Genomic DNA, 17,101 nt, shown 5'->3' on the forward strand with positions numbered 1-17,101 from the left:
AGTGTCATTGTTTATAAAAATTATTAGAATGAATTCGTCTTTTGTTTAAGAAATGGAAATCACATTCTATGTAAGATATGACCAATCCTAAAAAAATAATCCTTGTAAATTAGGTGCATATTATTCGCTGGCAAATTCTGTAAATATTTTATGATTTTCATTTATATTGTGTTGTGAAAATATTTGATAATATTTACACTCTAAACTATATCCCAGTATACAGAATGTTGTAGTTGAGTTGTTATAGCGTAAAATGAACGTTGTGTGTTGGTGTATCCATGTACTTGTGTAAATTTACAATTAATTTAATTCACAAAATTAATTAATTTTACAATTAATACAAATTAAAACAAATTTTACAATTTACAAAATACAAATTAATACAAATTTAATTAATTTACAAAATTTACAATTTAAATTATTATCTTTATCTGTGTTTTATGCAGCTGTACAAGCCCGAGGGCAGCAGCCTTGGCTTCAGCGTGGTGGGGCTGAGATCGGAGAAGAGGGGCGAGCTGGGCATCTACGTTCAGGGTATTCAGCCCACAGGCATCGCTGCTCAGTAAGTACACTTGACCCCAAACCCAGTTTTCCACTGTCTGGGAAGTTCATGGCCCCCAGAGCCTATTGTTTCTAACTTCGGTTCATTGTTTTTCAATTATCTCTGTTGATGTCGGTTAATCAGTCACGGTTTTGAATCTTTTTGCCTTTTGAATCTTTGTTATTGGTCGTTTAGATGGGTTGGCTTGCTGGCCACTCAGTGAGCATATTCACACCAGCAGTGGCCACTCAGTGAGCATGTACACCCGCCCCCAGTGGCCACTCAGTAAGCATAAGTGATTCGGTATTTTCAGTGGATCTTCTAAAATATAGAAATGTTCCAGAATGTATATATTTCCCAATGATATTTGCTTCTCGTAACATTAACGTGCAGTGCGAGAAAACTGTGTACTTGTGCGTGCGTGTGTGTGTGTGTGTGTGTGTGTGTGTGTGTGTGTGTGTGTGTGTGTGTGTGTGTGTGTGCGCGTGTGTGTGTGTGTGTGTGTGTGTGTGTGCGCGTGTGTGTGTGTGTGTGTGTGTGTGCGTGTGTGTGTGTGTGTGTGCGTGCGTGTGTGTGTGTGTGTGTGTGTGTGTGTGTGTGTGTGTGTGTGTGCGTGTGTGTGTGTGTGTGTGCGTGCGTGTGTGTGTGTGCGTGTTTACTCGCCTATTTGTGCTTGCAGGATCAAGCATTGACTCTTGGATCTTGGATGTGTATGTGTATATATATAATATATATATATATATATATATATATATATATATATATATATATATATATATATATATATATATATATTACAGCAACGGAAGCTTTCACTCGCTCCATTAACCTCGGGTCTCATAAGCTGGAGATGTGCATGAAGAAGTCATCATAATTTTCGGGAATTGACATAAATGTGTATAATACCAATGATGGTTGTTGATCTCACGACATTGATGTCAATGGGAACGATGTCACCTGGCGAGGGGAGGTAAACAGTCGTAATACAGCCGTATGCGACCCGTCGTCTAACCCGAGCCACTTCAGACAAGTGTGGTAAGACTTCAGGTTCAAAGCTCACCTGTCTATGCTTTGATAAGGTTAACGAACTAGATACACCGAAAAGCAGTGGTTTCTAAGCTCCTAAATGTTAGCCTGAGCGACGTTGCTGGAACGTTAGAATTCAAATGCCCACCGGATTTAACGGTACAACGATAAACGTTAGAATTCAAATGCCCACCGGATTTAACGGTACAACGATAAACGTTAGAATTCAAATGCCCACCGGATTTAACGGAACATCGACAAACGTTAGAATTCAAATGTCCACCGGATTTAACGGAACAACGACAAACGTTAGAATTCAAATGCTCACAGAATTTAACGGAACAACGAGTAATGGACAAATGTTTATCGCTAATGTCAGTAAATGTCTGTAATCTGGTTCCAAAACACCATAATGGTTCTGCTGGTTTGCTTGAAAATAGTCTTAAATCCTATTTGCGAAATTCGTGTTGCTAGGCTTGTGGTAACACGTGAAAAATACAAAATCGGCAGAAAATAAATCAAGCAACGTACAGTAAATGTTGCTTTGCCGTATTTGATTATAAGGTTTTAGGTCTTAACTCGCAGTGGGTAGAGGAGTCGGGATCATAACATGGCGGGAAGGACCTCCTCACCGTGTTGTGGCGGGGGAGAGACTGAGCCGGGACCCCAGCTGACCGGCCACCACGTGGTCTATAGCAGCAACAAGTGGGTGACGAGTTGCTACATACCAATAAATTGCAATATTTTACAGCTAAAAGTATTTAGTTTTCTTCAAATATTTAATGTCATGCTGTCAAGATATAGTAGTAACTGTGATAAACATGCCGCTTTGAATTGTTTATTTTCTGTAGACACGTACATTTAATATGACATTTTGTAAGGTGGATGGTAATAGTGTTTAATCAATAATGCCGGTGGGCTCCTATAGATGGCAGCAGCTGCTGGAGGGAGATCGATAAATATACCAGGCTTGCAACTGATGGTATTAATGATCATATCTGAGTAGTTGTGTATAATTATAGTGTACACGGATATATATTGATGCCACGTGAAAGGTAACGACAATTCCGGTAGTTTCCGGTAGGTGGCAGCAGCAGCGTCTAGAGGGAGGGGGGGGGGATGAATGAGATTCCCCAGACGCGCAACAGATGGCGCTGATGTTCATTTGTTAATTATTTTCTCATAGGCTTGTTGACAATTCTTTAAATGATTGCCAGTAGTTGTACTGGCAATTCTTTTCTCCTCTTTTAAAGTGAGGAAATACATTATGAATCGTTTAAGAGTGAAATCGATGTTATCTTTTGCGCTCAGAAATGTTGCATTTATGATAGAAAACGGGTTTTCTCTTATAGAGAAAGTGGGAATCCTAGCCTAGAAGGGCTGACTTTATAACTTCCTTGTCTCGTAACATTTTATTTGAAATTTGTCAATGCAGCTCTTTAGGTTATAATAAATAAATAAGAAATAAAACGTAATTAATATATATTTTCTAAAAAGAACGAAAACTACCGTATTTTGACAAAAATATCTGACCGCATTTGACTTACGTGAGGATAATTTTTTATTAAGGCTCAGCTGAAGGTCAAGAATCGATACGCGGGTAGATGAAGGTTAGTGATTAGTTTATGTTGCCTCTGACGCAAGGTAGAGAGGCAGGTGCTTCAGAGAGGCAGGCAGGCAGGCTTGGCTTGGGATCTTTAGTGCCTTGGTGCCTGGTTTAGTATTTTTAGTGTTCAACATCTAGTTCACTGGTTCGAGTTCTTCATCATCATTGGGAAGCTCTTTAGCTCCCTAAAAACATCTAAACAGTAGACTTATAAGTTGTGCTTTTAGTTTACTATGATAACTCTCAAGTTTGTTTAGTTTCACCTGTGAAACCTTCCGTGCTCTTTAATGACTCATTATTCACCTGCGTGACTTTGTGTGCTCTTTAATGACTCATTATTCACCTGCGTGACTTTGTGTGCTCTTTAATAACTCACTATTCACCTGCGTGACTTTGTGTGCTCTTTAATGACTCATTATTCACCTGCGTGACTTTTCGTGTTTCATAATTGCGTCAACAGTATAATTGGTATTTATGACCACCTTGTCACTGTGTGTGTTTCTTCAAGACGGCTCCGTGGAGTGTGTGTCCGAAGTAACTTCATTTTTAATCTCGTTGAGGCCTCCCTTGTTCCATGTCGCTGACAGTAATCATCATCTAATTAGGTGCAGTTAGGTGGTTATCTTAATTACCTTACCTTAATTACCTTAGTTACCTTAACTGTTGTGAATATTACAACATAACTATATTGCGAGTGAAGTTGTGTTGCATGTTGTTGTTGTTGTTTGACTCAGCTGCTGGGAGATTATCTTGAGATGATTTCGGGGCTTTAGTGTCCCCGCGGCCCGGTCCTCGACCAGGCCTCCACCCCCAGGAAGCAGCCCGTGACAGCTGACTAACACCCAGGTACCTCTTTTACTGCTAGGTAACAGGGGCATAGGGTGAAAGAAACTTTGCCCATTGTTTCTCGCCGGCGCCCGGGATCGAACCCGGGACCACAGGATCACAAGTCCAGCGTGCTGTCCGCTAGGCCGACCGGTTCCTCCGGTACGAGAAAATATTTATTAATATTTGCATCTCTATTGGCTATTGACATTTTTATTGACAATTACAATTAACATCTTTATTGACGGTTAACAACTTTATTGACGGTTAACAACTTTATTGACATCTTATTTTGACAATTACTATTGATAATTAAAAGGGAGCCGGTCGGCCGAGTGGACAGCACGCTGGACTTGTGATCCTGTGGTCCTGGGTTCAATCCCAGGCGCCGGCGAGAAACAATGGGCAGAGTTTCTTTCACCCTATGCCCCCGTTACCTAGCAGTAAAATAGGTACCTGGGTGTTAGTCAGCTGTCACGGGCTGCTTCCTGGGGGTGGAGGCCTGGTCGAGGGCCGGGCCGCGGGGACACTAAAGCCCCGAAATCATCTCAAGATAACCTCAAGCTAACATGCTATTGACAACATGCAAACTTGAATTGTACCAAGTTTGTATACTTGGTACAATTAAGTTGATTAAACAGGAAAATGCTATAATATGAAAGAGATAAAGTAAGTTATATGGAAAGGATATATCTTTACAGGGGGGGGGGGAATTATATAATATGACGGAGGATTTTTTTTTTTTTTGCAGGGATATTCCTACGCGGGCCCTAAGCCTCTGGCTGGCCCACTACCAGGGAAATAGGGAAATGAAATCATGTGTTCAGATGAAGGCCTATTGCGCTAGGGAAACTTAACAATGTGGCCGGGGAAAAAGACGCTGCAAAAAAAAAAATACGCAATGATGTGGCAGGGAAAAAAAGGTGAGAGCGGGCGGGGATAAACGAGAGAGGCGGGGAAGCAGCGCGTGAATAGGACGGACGGGAAGCCTCGAGTCTGGGGACAAATGTCAGAGTTCAGGGGAAGAATGAGAGTCCCTGAGGGGAGAATGATCCGAGCCTTTTATAGAAGGGAGAAAGAAGGATGGAGGGAAGGAAGAAGGTGGGAATAAGGGGAGGGAGGAGATGGGAGATGAGGGAAAACACCTTGCAGGTACGAGGCTCCTATATTTACACCCTTAAGATTAATGTAAACATACTTTTTACTCTTTCATGTTTAAAGATATTCCTTGTCCCGATCTCAGACGGAACTATAGAGCTACCTTGGTTACCTTGAGGTGCTTCCGGGGCTTAGCGTCCCCGCGGCCCGGTCGTCGACCAGGCCTCCTGGGGGCTGGACTGATCAACCAGGCTGTTGGACGCGGCTGCTCGCAGCCTGACATACGAGTCACAGCCTGGTTAATCAGGAATTCTTTGGAGGTGTTTGTAAAGTTCTCTCTTGAACACTGTGAGGGGTCGGCCAGTTATGTCCCTTATGTGTAGTGGAAGCGTGTTGAACAGTCTCGGGCCTCTGATGTTGATAGAGTTCTCTCTCAGAGTACCTTTTGCACCTCTGCTTTTCAACGGGGGTATTCTGCACATCCTGCCATGCCTTCTGGTCTCATGTGATATTATTTCTGTGTGCAGGTTTGGGACCAGCCCCTCAATTATTTTCCACGTATAGATTATTATGTATCTCTCCCGCCTGTGCTCAAGGGAGTACAGATTTAGGCTCTTTAGTCGGTCCCAATAGTTTAGATGTTTTACTGAGTGGATTCTAGCAGTAAAGGATCTCTGCACGCTCTCCAGGTCAGCAATTTCTCCAGCTTTGAAAGGGGCTGTCATTGTGCAGCAGTACTCCACTCTAGAGAGCACAAGCGTTTTGAAAAGTATCATCATCGGTATAGCATCTCTAGTGTGAAAAGTTCTTGTTATCCAACCTGTCTTTTTTCTTGCAGTTGTGACGGCTACTTTATTGTGTTCTTTAAAGGTAAGGTCTTCCGACATGAGTACACCCAGGTCCTTTCATTGCCTTTTCGTTCTATGTTATGATTTGCCTGCGTTTTGTACGTGGTTTCTGTTTTTATATTTTCATTTTTTCCGTAGCGCATGAGCTGGAACTTATCTTCGTTAAACACCATATTATTTTCTGTTGCCCATTGAAAGACCCGATTTACTTCTGATTGGAGGTTTGCCGTGTCCTCTATGTTATCTACTCTCATTAAAATCCTAGCGTCATCTGCAAAGGATGATAAAGTGCTATAGGTTCTGTTCTTGTCTATGTCCGGTATGAGGATGAGAAAAAGTGCAATTTGCACTTTTATGTGCAATAACACCATGGTCACATTTGTCAAAGGCTTTTGCGAAATCTGTGTAAATTACATCAGCGTTTTGCTAGTCTTCCATAGCATCTAATGCCATATCATAGTGGTCCAGCAACTGCGACAGGCAAGAGCGCCCTGTTCTGAAACAATGTTGTCCGGGGTTATGGAGATGCTGTGATTCCATGTATTTTGTGATCTTACTTCTTAGCACTCTCAAAAATTTTTATGATGTGCGATGTTAGTGCTATCGGTCTGTAATTTTTTGCCTCTGCCTTATTTCCTCCTTTATGGAGTGGTGCTATCTCTGCTGTTTTTAGTATTTCAGGGATAACGCCAGTATCTAGGCTTTGTCTCCACAGAATGTGAAGGGCCTGCGATAGTGGTTTTTACAGTTCTTGATGAATATGGAGTTCCAAGAATCTGGGCCTGGTGCAGAGTGCATAGGCATACTGTTTATGGCTTCTTCAAAATCCAGTGGGGATAGGGTGACGTCTGATATATGATTTGATGTTGGTATCATGTCCATGATACCAACGAGCCCCGGAGCCTCGTCTCCGGGGCTCTTCTTGTATATTATAACTCAATGGAAATAAAGTAACCCCAGATATAACATGAAATAATAAATAAAAAGAAAACCGCACATGATGCATTTTATCGTGCACACAAATGTCCGCCTTGCTGACACCATGTGTGTACTCAACTAGTTGTGCTTGCGGGGGTTGAGTTATGGCTCTCTGGTCCCGCCTCTCAACTGTCAATCAACTGGTGTACAGATTCCTGAGCCTACTGGGCTCTATCATATCTACATTTGTAACTGTGTATGGAGTCAGCCTCCACCACATCACTGCCTAATGCATTCCATTTACCAACTACTCTGACTCTGAACAAAATCTTTCTAACGTCCCTGTGGTTCATTTGGGTACTCAGTTTCCACCCGTGTCCCCTTGTTCGTTTATCCTCCGTGTTAAACTGTTTATCTACCCTGTCAATTCCTCTGAGAATTTTGTATGTGGTGATCACGTCTCCCAGAGCTCTTCTGTCTTCCAGCGACGTGAGGTACAGTTCCTTCAGCCTTTCCTCGTAACTCATGTCTCTTAGTTCTGCTTAGTTCTGGGACTAGCATAGTGGCATACCTCTGAACTGTTTCCAGCTTCGTCCTGTGCTTGACAAGGTACGGGCTCCATGCTAGGGCCGCATACTCCAGGATTGGTCTGACATATGTAGTATGCAAGGTTCTGAATGATTCCTTACATAGGTTCCTGAAAACAGTTCTGACATTAGACAGCCTCGTATACCCCGCAGATGTTATTCTTTCTATGTGGGCTTCAGGAGACAGGTTTGGCGTGATATGAACTCCTATATCTTTCTCTCTGTCCGTTTCATGTAGGACTTCATCTCCCATTCTGTATCCATTACCGAATGTTCAGTCTTGTTTCATTACCTTACCGTGTGTGTGTGTGTGTGTGTGTGTGTGTGTGTGTGTGTGTGTGTGTGTGTGTGTGTGTGTGTGTGTGTGTGTGTGTGGTCCATCACATGTATTTCAACACACATGGATGTCTATAAATGAATACTGTGTAGCGTTGCCATATCCAGGCTCTGATGCTCGCGTGTGTGTGGTTTGATCTGTTTGAAGTTCTTCATTGTTTTATTTTGCCATATTTCTTCTGTCCCTCGGCCCCCCCCCCTTCATGTTCACACAAACAGTTACTTCGTTATTCATTTTCCCTTTTTTTTTGGTCTTGGTTTCCCTCCCCCCTCCCTTTCTCTCTCTCTCTCTCTCTCTCTCTCTCTCTCTCTCTCTCTCTCTCTCTCTCTCTCTCTCTCTCTCTCTCTCTCTCTCTCTCTCTCTCCCCTCTCTCTCTCTCCTCTCTCTCTCTCTCCTCTCTCTCTCTCTCCTCTCTCTCTCTCCTCTCTCTCTCTCCTCTCTCTCTCTCCTCTCTCTCTCTCCTCTCTCTCTCTCCTCTCTCTCTCTCCTCTCTCTCTCTCCTCTCTCTCTCTCCTCTCTCTCTCTCCTCTCTCCTCTTTCTCTCTCCTCTCTCTCTCCTCTCTCTTCTCTCTCTCTCTCTCTCTTTCTCTCTCCTCTCTCCTCTCTCTCTCTTTCTCTCTCTCTCTCTCCTCTCTCTCTCTCCTCTCTCTCTCTCTCTCTCTCTCTCTCTCTCTCTCTCTCTCCTCTCCTCTCCTCTCCTCTCCTCTCCTCTCCTCTCCTCTCTCTCTCTCTCTCTCTCTCTCTCTCTTTCTCTCTCTCTCTCTCTCTCTCTCTCTCTCTCTCTCTCTCTCTCTCTCCTCTCTCTCCTCTCTCTCTCTCTCTCTCTCTCTCTCTCTCTCTCTCTCTCTCTCTCTCCTCTCTCTCTCTCTCTCTCTCTCTCTCTCTCTCTCTCTCTCTCTCTCTCTCTCTCTCTCTCTCTCTCTCTCTCTCTTTCTCTCTCTCTGCACAACTTAGGAACACAGCGAGTTTTTTTTTTCCCTGGGTTTTCCCCCTGTTGCAGCATACATTTTTTTCCCCGCCTGATCTTTGGTTGTCTTATCTCGATATGCAATATTGCTTTTACTGCCCCGTCACATCTCTCCCTCCTCACATCTCTCCCTCCTCACATCTCTCCCCCCGTCGCATCCTTGACACTCCGTCTCACCGTCACGTTCCCCCCCCCCTCACGTCAGTTAAGAGTGCTGACGACGACGACACCTAACTAACGACGTGTGGGGGGGGGGGGTGCGGAGCTAGGTGGAGGGGGGATAGGGAGTAGGCTAGAAGGTGGATAGATATCGGGTCTGGGGGGGGGGGTAATCGGAGGGGAGGAAACGTCGCCTTGTGCGAATTACTTGAGGGTAAACTGAGGGGTAAAGTGTTAATGTTAGTTTGTGTGTTGTCTTTAGTGTTTACGACGCTGATATCTCAAGGGTGGTGTTTCTTAGTCATGGGGAAGATGTCTTGGTGGTGTTAGGATGTCTTGGTGGTGTTAGGATGTCTTGGTGTTAGGTTGTCTTGGTGGTGTTAGGATGTCATGGTGGTGTTAGGTTGTCTTGGTGGTGTTAGGATGTCATGGTGGTGTTAAGTTGTCTTGGTGGTGTTAGGATGTCTTGGTGGTGTTAGGTTGTCTTGGTGGTGTTAGGATGTCATGGTGGTGTTAGGTTGTCTTGGTGGTGTTAGGATGTCATGGTGGTGTTAGGTTGTCTTGATGGTGTTAGGATGTCTTGATGGTGTTAGGATGTCTTGGTGGTGTTAGGATGTCTTGATGGTGTTAGGATGTCTTGGTGGTGTTAGGATGTCTTGGTGGTGTTAGGATGTCTTGGTGGTGTTAGGATGTCTTGATGGTGTTAGGATGTCTTGGTGGTGTTAGGATGTCTTGATGGTGTTAGGATGTCTTGGAGGTGTTAGGATGTCTTGGTGGTGTTAGGTTGTCTTGATGGTGTTAGGATGTCTTGGAGGTGTTAGGATGTCTTGATGGTGTTAGGATGTCTTGGTGGTGTTAGGATGTCTTGGAGGTGTTAGGATGTCTTGGAGGTGTTAGGATGTCTTGATGTTAGGATGTCTTGGTGGTGTTAGGATGTCTTGATGGTGTTAGGATGTCTTGGTGGTGTTAGGATGTCTTGGTGGTGTTAGGATGTCTTGGTGGTGTTAGGATGTCTTGATGTTAGGATGTCTTGGTGGTGTTAGGATGTCTTGGAGGTGTTAGGATGTCTTGGTGGTGTTAGGATGTCTTGGAGGTGTTAGGCTGTATTGGTGTTAGTGTTGTTAGGCTGGCAAATTATAATTTATATAATTTTGATTATACAAATTGAAAATAATTTTGATACTCTAAACTGTTGGTACTTTACCAACCCTGGCAGACTGTTGTCACTGACAACTGTGACACTGTCTCTCATAGCTGCCATCAACATTATCAGCTGACAGTGACAACATTGACAGCGGCTTGTCATCATACGTACCGTGGGAGGGTTCCTGGTGCCTCTGGTTCTGGCAGTTGATTAAAGTGCCACGCCTCGTGGCACTCGTTCAGAGGCACACAGTTGTGATTTTAAATTACCTAATTATTTAATTAGATTAAATGCCTGTGTCAACTTTACATGTTATATATATAAAGTGGAATTCGCAGGGTTTAGACCAACTATATGAAGGCCCCAGCGTCACTCTGTGCTCAATTAGATTATAACTTTCAATAAATTGTATATTAAATAAATAACTAACACTGATATTAAATTGGTTTCCAAAGCCTCACGTCAGACGAGCTTAGGTGAGATATCAGGCTTCAACTTACTGTATCATTTACAACTGACAACATTCCATGCATTAGGAACTCCGTTTTGGTTTAGAAATGACGAAATAATGATATAAAATATTGTAATGAATGGTGAGGATAGCACAGGAGGTGATAAAAATGATGATAATGGAAGGAAATAAAGATTACTAAACAAAGAGCGGAGGAATGAACCCGGTGATAACAAGAGGAAGGATGCTTGAGAGTAAATTTAAAAGCTCTGAAATAAGGAAATGGTTTTTGGGACGTAACATTTTTTGATATTTGAAAAGTAAAGTGCATAATATCGATCGATCGAGAGAGAAGAGACAGGATAGAGAGGATAGTAAGAATTAAAAAGCCTAAGACGCTCTCATGAGGTGGAAAATGGGTCAAGTGGAGCACCTGAAAGCAAGAAAGAGAAGAAGAGATAGACAGGTAGAAGAAAAAGAAGTATGAAAGAAGGGAATGAACAAGAGAAACAAACCTGAGGAGAACTCAGACACTACAAATAAACTGACGTTAAGAAAGAAGTGCAAGAAACTTACACTTTCCTGGAGATCTTTCTGGAGGGATAAGAAAGTGGTGAGAGGAAAAGAGAGAGAATGGAGAACGATGGAGAGCACACAAGGTGGTCTTTCTCGAGAGAGCGGAGTGTGTGTGAATGTTTTCCACATCCTGTAGGACCTCTGAGAAAATACCTTAACCAAAAATAAATATCTCAAGGCCTCGCCAAGGATGCTAGTGCCAAGTTTAAGGCACCGAAGAAATGTAAATAAGACAGAGACCGTAAATATAAAATTACTGAGACAAGACAACGGTGTTCATTAAGAAGTAGAGAAAGGTGATTGTGAAGCGAAAACGCTTTGTGGGTATATGGCACTTGGGAAGAAAGATGAGGCCAAGGAGCTGGGATACGAGGCCAAGGAGCTGGGATACGAGGCTAAGGAGCTGGGATACGAGACCAAGGAGCTGGGATACGAGGCCAAGGAGCTGGGATACGAGGCCAAGGAGCTGGGATACGAGGCCAAGGAGCTGGGATACGAGGCCAAGGAGCTGGGATACGAGACCAAGGAACTAGGATACGAGGACAAGGAGCTGGGATACGTGGCCAAGGAGCTGGGATACGAGGCCAAGGAGCTGGGATACGAGGCCAAGGAGCTGGGATACGAGGCCAAGGAGCTGGGATACGAGGCCAAGGAGCTGGGATACGAGACCAAGGAGCTGGGATACGAGGCCAAGGAGCTGGGATACGAGGCCAAGGAGCTGGGATACGAGGCCAAGGAGCTGGGATACGAGGCCAAGGAGCTGGGATACGAGGCCAAGGAGCTGGGATACGAGGCCAAGGAGCTGGGATACGAGGCCAAGGAGCTGGGATACGAGACCAAGGAACTAGGATACGAGGACAAGGAGCTGGGATACGTGGCCAAGGAGCTGGGATACGAGGCCAAGGAGCTGGGATACGTGGCCAAGGAGCTGGGGATACGTGGCCAAGGAGCTGGGATACGAGGCCAAGGAGCTGGGATACGAGGCTAAGGAGCTGGGATACGTGACCAAGGAGCTGGGATACGAGGACTGACTGAAGGAACTATTCCCAACCTGGTTGATGGGGTTCTGGGAGTTCTTCTACTCCCCAAGCCCGGCCCCAGGCCAAACTTCACTTGTGAGAGCTTGGTCCACCAGACTGTTGTTGCTTGGAGCCCCAATCACGTGACCACCACCACACACACAACAATGATAATTATGCTAATCGTATACGAAATTATTTTGTTCCCCCAATTAGAAATGGTGAGGATAGCACAATAGGTGATAAAAATGATGATAAAGGAAGGAAATAAAGATTACTAAACAAAGAGCTGAGGAATGAACCCGGTGATAACAAGAGGAAGGATGCTTCCTGTTCATCATATATCAAATAACAACACCAACAGCCTATTCCCTGATTATAGAATCAATTTCACTTGAAATTTTACGGTCACATCACAAGTTATGATGAGTTAGAATTAACTTGTAATCTTTAGTCCATTCAGCTGTAGCCACATTAATAACCAAATATATCTGTGAACTGCTCCCTCCTTAACCAGAAAAACACCCCAAAACACCATATCCAAGGAGTGCCGGACCAACCGGGCTGTGGTGGGTATGTGGGCCTGTGGGCCGCTCCAAGCAACAGCCTGGTGGACCAAACTCTCACAAGTCAAGCCTGGCCTCGGGCCGGGCTTAGGGAGTAGAAGAACTCCCAGAACCCCATCAACCAGGTATCAACCAGGTATCATATCGATTTTACCCGAAACATATGACTATTTTATCCACAACAGCTGACTACTTTTAACGCCTGCTGGTTGATGGTCTGGTCAACCAGGCTGTTGACCGCCGCTGCTCGCAGCCTGACTGACGTGGTTCAGAGGCAGGCTCAAAGTTCCAGTAAGATCACCGGAATGGGTGACTGTTCCCAAGGAATCCAGTCGTTTGGGAAAGGAAAAACTATCGGGGGAAAAGCGCCAAGCCATTATGACTATATAGCACTGGGAGGGGTCAGGATAAGGATTTGGGATTGGACGGGGGAAAGGAATGGTGCCCAACCACTTGTGGACGGTCGGGGATTGAACGTAGTCATTTCCTAGTACAAATATATTTGTTAATATTATTTGCCGATGAAATCTTTGGTAGCGAAGGTTGAGAGGACAAACATGGGTGGCAGAAAATATGGTTTCTCGGGCAGGTTTGGGGAGGAGCAGGTGTGGAGAGTGCCATGTATATAGACAAGGACAGATATGGAGAAGAGCAGGCACTGGGAGGGAGAGATTATGAGTGCAGGTATGGCTCACGACATGCATAGGTGCGGATGGAGTGGGGGGGGGGGGTGAGGGTATACCAGGTGTATGAGGAGCAGGTGTGTGTGGAGGACAGGTGCTAATAGGCAGGTGTGTTCTCACAGTTCTGGGCAGCTGGTTATCATGCTCGTCTCGCTCAGGTGATCCTCCAGACTCCCTGCTTTTTGGGAACTGTTTTTTATTTTTTTTTTGCTGTCTACCTGTTTAGTGTGTGTGTACTCGCCTAGTTGTGCTTGCGGAGCTTGAGCTCTGGCTCTTTGGTCCCGCCTCTCAACCGTCATTCAACTGATATTCAGGTTCCTGAGCCTACTGGGCTCTATCATATCTACATTTGAAACTGTGTATGGAGTCAGCCTCCACCACATCACTTCCTAGTGCATTCCATCTGTTAACTACTCTGACACTGAAAAAGTTCTTTCTTACGTCTCTGTGGCTCATTTGGGCACTCAGTTTCCACCTGTGTCCCCTTGTTCGCGTACCACCCGTGTTAAATAATTTATCCATATCTACCCTGTCAATTCCTCTGAGAATTTTGTAGGTAGTGGTCATATCTCTCCTTACTCTTGTGTCTTCCAGCGACGTGAGGTTTAGTTCCCGTAGTCTCTCCTCGTAGTTCATACCCTTCAGCTCGGGTACTGTGCGCGCGCGCGCCGTGTTATTAGTGCGTTAGTGACGCACTTGTTGGGTAATGTTGCTCGGGCTCCGAGCCGTGTTATGTTCTATGTAGTTTGAAGTAATGTGTGATGTTAGAGGGGCGAGCTGTGCCAGGAGGAGATGGGGAGGGGGGGGGTGTGGGGGAGGGGTGAGGGAACGCGCCGTCGTCACCATGGCAACCAGGGGGAGAGGGGAGGCGCGCCACCTGCCAGATGCTCGATGTGTCACCAGTTAGGTGAAACCTGCGGGGCTTTTCCCCTCATCTCTCTTAGGTTATTATTCCACAGCTTGTGATTAGGGTTGTGAATGGCTGTGTGCGTGCGTGCGCGCGGGCGTGTGTGAGGTGTGTGCGTGTGTGTGGTAGTGTGTAGTGGCAGGGGAGTGTGCGTGCGTGCCGCGCATGCGCCGTGCGTTACCTCAGTGTGTGCCATTGGAGATCGCCATAGTGTGGTGACGTCGGCCGCGGTGTCCTCACCTCTCTGTCGTGTGGCGCTTGTGTAGTGAGGCACATATAGTGCCATGCGGGTGTATGGTGCCCGGGTATGGTGTCGAGTCCCTAGTGTACTTCACCACACCCCCCTCCTGCACCCCCACCACCTCCGCCACCCCCCCTTCAACACAGCCACTGCCGCAGAAGGCCCGGCAGTAGCCTAGTAATTTTGGCTCGGATATTCTAGTGAGCCCAGCGCCACCCACCGTCTCGTCACCCACCCCCTCCCTCAGACACACCTCGCTAGGAATGCATATATGCACGCTTCGATACCCTTACGGGCTCACCATAGCCCGTGCTACATGGACACTTCGTTCTGAGTAGCTGAATTTGAAACAACAACAGTAACACCTCTACCACCCACACAGAGAAGGATATCTGAGGATCCTTAACCTGTGAGTTTGTCTAGTGTGTGAACTACTCGAACTGTGTGTGTGTGTGTGTGTGTGTGTGTGTGTGTGTGTGTGTGTGTGTGTGTGTGTGTGTGTGAGACGTAGTGCCCAAACTTTGCTCGCTAAACGTGCCATGTTTTGCCTGAAAGGGGAAGTTATCACCTTAATAATAAAGGCTGGAGAGCTCGTCGTGGTTCAGTCGGTGGTGCGTGTCAGATCAATGGTGGTTTTCTTATTGTGCCTTTACGAAATATGTGTTAAAGTTAAATATATGAAGCAGAAAACGGAAAAGCTTCCGTCGTCACACGAGAAACTGAAACAGAAAGAGAAATGTCAAGACTTCCAGTGTCCCCCTTGAAATTTGACGTAAACTTTAGTACTCTTCCCTGATGGTCTTACGCTTAAATAAACACCAATCACCGTTGAAATATACTTGAGATAAATTGTGTGTTACCCTAAGAAACGACTCTCCATCTTCCCTCTGGGAAAGCAAAGTGTCTGGGGGTTGAATCAGTCGTGAGAGTATCGAGGAAAGTTGTGATAATCCCGGATGAGAAATGCGTCGGGGCGATCAGCCAGGGTCGCGTATAACTTCATGGCCTTTAAAGGGGGAGCGACGCTGCTGGAGAACTGTGGCTGGTGTGTGTTCTTGCCTCAGTAGGTCAGTGGAGGCCAGCCTGGCCCTTGAAACCACTACGGGCTCACCATAGACCGTGCTACTTGGAATTTTTTGTTCCAGGTAGCGAATCTTTAACAACCACCTTGAAACCATCAGGTGAAGGTAGCTGAAGGGGGTGAAACAGCAAGGGTCACTAAGGTGGATGGGACAGGTCTTGATAGTGTAAGACCAGACCATCCGTTGACCTATGTAGGTGTTGATCCCACCGCTGCCACCATATATAACAGGAGGGCAGCCTCGCTCCTTTACGGGTTATTCATGCCCGTGCCACCTCTTGGGTGGCTTAATCTTCATCAATCATCAATCGCTCCTCATACTAGCCGGTATGGGGAGCTCGGTGGACGGCAGCCTCGTCCCCTCATCACCCGGTAAGAGGAGCTCTGGGGGAGGGCAGCATCCCTCCTGACACCCCAGTAAGGGAAGCTGACGGGAGTTTCGTCACTGCTGGAGGAGGCTTGGAGGAGCTCTCTTGGGCCCTCGAAGTCTCGAACGACGCTTTGGTGTTAGTGTGAAGGGCAGCTGGGTGTTGTGTGGGGAGAGAGTATGGTGTTTTGTGGGTGTGGGGAGTGTATGTGGTGATGGTAGTGAATGATGGTGTGTGGTGTGGTGTTCCAGGAGTTAGGGGTGTGTGGTGTGTATGCATGTATGTATGTATGGTACTGTGTGTTAGGTGTAGGATATCGAGTTGTATGATGGTGTTGAGTATGATGTATATTTTGTAAGTGACGTGTGTGTTGATGGTGTTGAGGATGACGTGTATGGTGTATGTTTTGGTGGAGTGTTTGTTGCTGTGTTTGGTTTCTTTCGTAGAGTGTTTGGTCCAGGTTATCATGGGTTGTGTGTGTGTGATTTTTTGGAGGTGGGAACAGTGCATTAGATTGTGGAAATTGTATGTCTTGGGCGGTGTTTGCTTTTTGTATGGTGCTGTATGAGGCTTAATGCATGATGAAACATATGGTGTCAATTGTTGATTCGTATATAGTGTGGTGTGTAGTATATAGTGACAGTTTGTGTATATGGTGATTTGGTAGTCATAAGGTGCTATGATGAGTGTAGTGTTTGGTTGTTATTTATGGTATATGTAGAATATGGTGTCATGGCGGGTGTATGGTGTTCTCGGTGGAGTGGATATTCTCACGTGGAGCCGGTCGGCCGAGCGGACAGCACGCTGGACTTGTGATCCTGTGGTCCTGGGTTCAATCCCAGGCGCCGGCGAGAAACAATGGGCAAAGTTTCTTTCACCCTATGCCCCTGTTACCTAGCAGTAAAATAGGTACCTGGGTGTTAGTCAGCTGTCACAGGCTGCTTCCTGGGGGTGGAGGCTTGGTCGAGGACCGGGCCGCGGGGACTCTAAAAAGCCCCGAAATCATCTCACGATAACCTCAAGATAACGTGTATGATTGTATAGTTCCCTCGAGCGTGGACTAAATTGAGGTGTATATGAAGAGAAGAAAAGGAGACACAAGTCCTTTGAAGCAGCAGAGCCAAAGCGGTTCAGAAAGGCACTATAGACCGCA

General features: G+C 45.6%; 1 protein-coding gene across 1 annotated transcript in view; it reads left to right on the plus strand.

The window, feature by feature from the left end:
- Positions 1-17,101, plus strand: part of LOC123748468 (multiple PDZ domain protein) — a 1,300,933-nt gene that overhangs the window by 382,381 nt on the left and 901,451 nt on the right. Inside the window, 1 exon segment of the mRNA XM_069303573.1 lies at positions 447-562. Coding sequence (XP_069159674.1) covers positions 447-562 — 116 coding nt within the window.

This window comes from Procambarus clarkii, chromosome 50, assembly GCF_040958095.1.
Source record: "Procambarus clarkii isolate CNS0578487 chromosome 50, FALCON_Pclarkii_2.0, whole genome shotgun sequence".
NCBI classification, from domain to species: domain Eukaryota; kingdom Metazoa; phylum Arthropoda; class Malacostraca; order Decapoda; family Cambaridae; genus Procambarus; species Procambarus clarkii.